Here is a 6,323-nt window from a genome sequence, read left to right on the forward strand (position 1 = left end):
TAGAATTGTTTTGGTTTGTCGGCCGCCCTCCAGATCCCGGAGGAGATGGTCACCCAGTCCCGCAACTCCTACATGGAGGCGGACCTCCAGGCGCCCCCGCTGGACCAGCTGGGGAAGCTCCGCCCTGAGGAAATGGATGATGGGGAGGAGGCGGAGGTGTCTGAGGCGGAGGAGGAGGAGGAGGAGGAGTTTGGGGGGGAGTCCTATCACGCTCACGTGGAGAGGCTGGTCCAGAACCTGCTGAAAGAGGCCAAGGACAAGAGCAAAGGTTGGGTGTCTCGGCCCGCCTTGGAGAACACGGAACTGGCCTCCAAAAAGGTCTGTTGGCTTCCTCTTTTTCTTTTGGATGGTTCAAAACTGCACTAATTAGCCGAGGGGGGGTGGTTCCGTGCTCAGGTGGGCGACGGTAACCCTCTGAGGTGCTGGAAGGTCAGCACGGAGGTGCCGGCGCCGCCCACCGAGGTTCTGCAGCGGCTGCTGAGCGAGCGCCGACGCTGGCACCCGGAGCTGGAGCAGGAGGAGGTCCAGGAGACCCTGGACTCGCAGACGGACGTGTACCGGTACCGCTGCCGCAACATGGAGCCCCAGCCCGCCACGGACTACGTGGTGCTCAGGTCCGCCCAACGCTCCGTCCCTCGCTTCTGCACCGGACTCACGTCCCGCTTCCCGCAGGTCGTGGCGTGCCGAGACGGTGAGAGGCTGGAGCGCGCTGGTGTGCATGTCGGTGGAACGTGATGATGACGACGGTGGTGGTGGTGGTGGTGGTGGCGGCGGCCGGCGTGCGGTGGATGGGGCGGCGGTGAGGGGTGTGGTCCTGGAGTCCCACTACCTCCTGGAGCCTTGTGGCACGCCTGCCAGGACCAAGCTCACACACGTCTCCAGGGTGGACCTCAGGTACCCGGCTAGAACTCCTGTGGCCCTGGAATATGAATATGCAGTCAGTACACCTGGGGCCACATGTGGCCTTGGAATATGAATATGCAGTCAGTACACCTGGAGCCACATGTGGCCCTGGAATATGAATATGCAGTCAGTACACCTGGAGCCACATGTGGCCCTGGAATATGAATATGCAGTCAGTACACCTGGAGCCACATGTGGCCCTGGAATATGAATATGCAGTCAGTACACCTGGAGACACATGTGGCCCTGGAATATGAATATGCAGTCAGTACACCTGGGGTCACATGTGGCCCTGTAATATGAATATGCAGTCAGTACAACTGGGGTCACATGTGGCTCTGGAATATGAATATGCAGTCAGTACAACTGGGGTCACATGTGGCTCTGGAATATGAATATGCAGTCAGTACACCTGGAGCCATATGTGGCCCTGGAATATGAATATGCAGTCAGTACACCTGGTGTGGCCCTGGAATATGAATATGCAGTCAGTACACCTGGGGCCACAGGTGGCCCTGCAATATGAATATGCAGTCAGTACACCTGGGGCCAAATGTGGCCCTGGAATATGAATATGCAGTCAGTACACCTGGGGCCAAATGTGGCCCTGGAATATGAATATGCAGTCAGTACACCTGGGGCCACATGTGGCCCTGGAATATGAATATGCAGTCAGTACACCTGGGGCCACATGTGGCCCTGGAATATGAATATGCAGTCAGTATCCCTGGACCCACATGTGGCCCTGGAATATGAATATGCAGTCAGTACACCTGGAGTCACATGTGGCCCTGGAATATGAATATGCAGTCAGTACACCTGGGGCCAAATGTGGCCCTGGAATATGAATATGCAGTCAGTACACTTGGGGTCACATGTGGCCCTGTAATATGAATATGCAGTCAGTACAACTGGGGTCACATGTGGCTCTGGAATATGAATATGCAGTCAGTACACCTGGGGTCACATGTGGCCCTGGAATATGAATATGCAGTCAGTACACCTGGTGTCACATGTGGCCCTGGAATATGAATATGCAGTCAGTACACCTGGAGTCACATGTGGCCCTGGAATATGAATATGCAGTCAGTACACCTGGAGTCACATGTGGCCCTGGAATATGAATATGCAGTCAGTACACCTGGGGCCACATGTAGCCCTGGAATATGAATATGCAGTCAGTACACCTGGAGCCAGTAGTATTACTAGTAGTAGTACATAGTAATACTAGTAGTAGTAAATAGTAGTAATGCTAGTAGTAGTAGTAATAGTACATACTAGTAATACTTGTAGTATTATTAGTAAATTCGGACCAAACTTTGAGTTCAAATCAAAATCAAAATTTGCTTGACCTATTTACAGTAATTTCCTGTAAAAACAACCGCAGACTTTACAGTTAAAAATAAAAAATGGCAGCTCAGGCGACAAAATTGGACCATAAAAAACATTGTCGCCATTTTCTTATCTACTAATAATAATATGTTGGTAAAACTCCCTCACATTTACTGTAAGATTCTGGCCACTGTGTATATAAATATGTATATATATATATATATATATATATATATATATATATATATATACATATATATATATATATATATATATATATATATATACCTATGTGTATATAATACAAATGTAAAAAGAAGTGAAGCTGGATCCAACTTAGCCACTTTTATCTTTAATTCCTGAACACTTCCACCGACCTGCAGGGGGCGCTCTCCAGAATGGTACAACAAGGCGTACGGCTACTTGTGCGCCAACCAAGTCCTCAGAGTCCGAGCCTCCTTCCTCCCAGCGGACCACGGCCCGGACCCCCAGTCCTGAAGCCCCCCTATCTCAAAGTCCAGTCCTGAAGCCCCCCTATCTCAGAGTCCAGTCCTGAAGCCCCCCTATCTCAAAGACCGCGGCAGCAAGATGGCGCTTTTTTTGTTAGTTGTTGTTTTTTTTTTTGCTTCCATACGGTCCTTGGTGACATCATCCCGAGGTCACATGACCCGCCAGCGGACTATGACCTCATGTCGGAGTGTGTGTGTGTGTGCGTACAATGTCTGAGACATGTGACCATTGCGCTGCTTCCGGGAAGCAAGGTGTGTGTGTGTGTGTGTGTGTGTGTGTGTGTGTGTGTGTGTGGCGACGTCAGGCCTTAGCTGTCATATTGATGACTCTTCCTGCGTCTGGAGGCTTGCGTTGCCATGGTGACGGCGACGCCCTAGCACGACATTGACCGAGACTTTGCAAAAGTGTCACAACACAGAATTGTTGTTTTTAAATAAAATATATGCAAAAATTGAGTGTTTTCTCTCAATTTTGTTTTATTTTGAAGTCAAAAAGGACGCCGGCGTAACCACGTGACGTCCCTCGACCAATCAGTGACGCGGATTTTCACTCAAGCTTCCTGTCGACGGTCGTTAAAATCTATTTTATTTTCCTAATGTTAGCCTAATTTTTCTTTCTTTAGTTTGAATAATATATCATGAATTTGGGTTATAAGGCTAGTATTTTAACTACATTTTTGGGTACTCAAAATTATGACCCATTTTTGGGTTGTTTTTCAACGAGTAACCCATTTTTGGGTAAAAGGCTTTTCTTCAATTGAAAAGTTACTTTGTTCTTGAAGGGCCTTTATTTTTAAATGAAAAGCAAGCCATTTTTTGGGGGTTATAAGGCTATTATTTTAACTACATTTTTGGGTGCTCAAAATTATGACCCATTTTTGGGTTGTTTTTCAACGAGTAACCCATTTTTGGGTAAAAGGCTTTTCTTCAATTGAAAAGTTACTTTGTTCTTGAATGGGATTTTATCTTAATGAAGATCAACCCATTTTTGGGGTTATAAGGCTATCATTTTAACAACATTTCTGTGTACTCAATATTATGACCCATTTTTGGGTTGTTTTTCAATGAGTAATGGTAAAAGGCTTTTTTAAAATTAAACCATTACTTTGTTATTTTTATGAGGAGCAACCCTTTTTTTGGGTTATAAGGCAAGTATTTTAACCACGTTTTGGGTACTCGAAATGATGACCCATTTTTGGGTTGTTTTTCAGTGAGTAACCCATTTTGGGGTAAAATATTTTTTTTTAATTAAAAAGTTACTTTGTTCTTGAAGGGCCTTTTATTTTTAAATGAAGAGCTACCCATTTTTTGGGGTTATAAGGCTATTATTTTAACTACATTTTTAGGAACTCGAAAATATGACCCGTTTTTGGGTTGTTATTCAACGAGTAACCGATATTTGGGTAAAAGGCTTTTTTTTCAATTGAAAAGTTACTTTGTTCTTGAATGGGATTTTATTTTAATGAAGAGCAACCCATTTTTGGGGGTTATAAGGCTATTATTTTAACTACATTTTTAGGTACTCGAAAATATGACCCGTTTTTGGGTTGTTTTTTAACGAGTAACCCATTTTTGGGTAAAATGCTTTTTTTCAATTGAAAAGTTACTTTGTTCTTGAATCGGATTTTATTTTAATGAAGAGCAACCCATTTTTTGGGTTATAAGGCTATAATTTTAACATTTTGGTGTACTCAATATTATGACCCATTTTTGGGTTGTTTTTCAATGAGTAATGGTAAAAGGCTTTTTTAAAATTAAACCATTACTTTGTTATTTTTATGAGGAGCAACCCTTTTTCTGGCTTACAAGGCAAGTATTTTAACCACATTTTGGGTACTCGAAATGATGACCCATTTTTGGGTTGTTTTTCAGTGAGTAACCCATTTTGGGGTAAAATATTTTTTTAAATTAAAAAGTTACTTTGTTCTTGAAGGGTGTTTTATTTTTAAATGAAGGGTAACCCATTTTTTGGGGTTATAAGGCTATTATTTTAACTACATTTTGGGTACTCGAAATTATGACCCGTTTTTGGGTTGTTTTTCAACGAGTAACCCATATTTGGGTAAAAGGCTTTTTTTTTCAATTGAAAAGTTACTTTGTTCTTGAAGGGCCTTTATTTTTAAATGAAGAGCAACCCATTTTTGGGGGGTTATAAGGCTATTATTTTAACTACATTTTTAGGAACTCGAAAATATGACCCGTTTTTGGGTTGTTTTTCAATGAGTAACCCATATTTGGGTAAATGGCTTTTTTTTTTTCAATTGAAAAGTTACTTTGTTCTTGAATGGGATTTTATTTTAATGAAGAGCAACCCATTTTTTGGGTTATAAGGCTATAATTTTAACAACATTTTGCTGTAGTCAATATTATGACCAATTTTTGGGTTGTTTTTCAATGAGTATAGGTAAACGCCTTTTTTAAAATTAAACCATTACGTTTTTCTTAATTTTATGAAGAGCAACCCTTTTTTTGGGTTATAAGGCTGGTATTTTTAACTACATTTTTAGGTACTCAAAATTATGACCCGTTTTTGGGTTGTTTTTCAATGAGTAACCCATTTTGGGGTAAAATATTTTTTTAAATTAAAAAGTTACTTTGTTCTTGAAGGGCCTTTTATTTTTAAATGAAGATCAACCCATTTTTTGGGTTGTAAGGCTATTATTTTAACTACATTTTGGGTACTCGAAATTATGACCCTCTTTTGGGTTGTTTTTCAACGAGTTACCCATTTTTGGGTAAAAGGCTTTTTTTCAATTAAAAAGTTACTTTTTTCTTGAATGGGATTTTTTTTAATGAAGAGCAACCAATTTTTGGGGTTATAAGGCTATTATTTTAACAACATTTCGGTGTACTCAATATTATGACCCATTTTTGGGTTGTTTTTCAATGAGTAATGGTAAAAGGCTTTTTTAAAATTAAACCATTACTTTATTATTTTTATGAGGAGCAACCCTTTTTTTGGGTTATAAGGCAAGTATTTTAACCACATTTTTGGGTACTCGAAATGATGACCCATTTTTGGGTTGTTTTTCAGTGAGTAACCCATTTTGGGGTAAAATATTTTTTTAAATTAAAAAGTTACTTTGTTCTTGAAGGTTGTTTTATTTTTAAATGAAGAGCAACCCATTTTTTTGGGTTATAAGGCTATTATTTTAACTACATTTTGGGTACTCGAAATTATGACCCTCTTTTGGGTTGTTTTTCAACAAGTTACCCATTTTTGGGTAAAAGGCTTTTTTTTCAATTAAAAAGTTACTTTTTTCTTGAATGGGATTTTATTTTAATGAAGAGCAACCCATTTTGTGGGTTATAAGGCTATAATTTTAACATTTCGGTGTACTCAATATTATGACCCATTTTTGGGTTGTTTTTCAATGAGTAATGGTAAAAGGCTTTTTTAAAATCAAACCATTACGTTGTTCTTATTTTTATGAGGAGCAACCCTTTTTGGGTTATAAGGCTAGTATTTTAATTACATTTTTGGGTACTCAAAATTATGACCCATTTTTGGGTTGGTTTTCAATGAGTAACCCATTTTTGGGTAAAATATATTTTTAATTAAAAAGTTACTTTGTTCTT

At 40.6% G+C, this 6,323-nt stretch overlaps 1 protein-coding gene across 5 annotated transcripts in view; it reads left to right on the forward strand.

Moving 5' to 3' along the window:
- Positions 1-3,200, forward strand: part of LOC133550771 (stAR-related lipid transfer protein 13-like) — a 54,619-nt gene extending 51,419 nt beyond the window's left edge. For all 5 annotated transcript variants that reach the window (XM_061896794.1, XM_061896793.1, XM_061896796.1 and 2 more), the window contains 4 exons: positions 34-318; positions 397-614; positions 673-894; positions 2,619-3,200. In XM_061896794.1, the coding sequence (XP_061752778.1) occupies positions 34-318; positions 397-614; positions 673-894; positions 2,619-2,733 (840 nt within the window). In that variant the 3' untranslated portion in view covers positions 2,734-3,200. The remainder of the gene's footprint in view (positions 1-33; positions 319-396; positions 615-672; positions 895-2,618) is intronic.
- The last annotated feature ends 3,123 nt before the right edge of the window (positions 3,201-6,323 follow it).

This window comes from Nerophis ophidion, linkage group LG04 (genome assembly GCF_033978795.1).
Source record: "Nerophis ophidion isolate RoL-2023_Sa linkage group LG04, RoL_Noph_v1.0, whole genome shotgun sequence".
NCBI classification, from domain to species: Eukaryota; Metazoa; Chordata; class Actinopteri; order Syngnathiformes; family Syngnathidae; genus Nerophis; species Nerophis ophidion.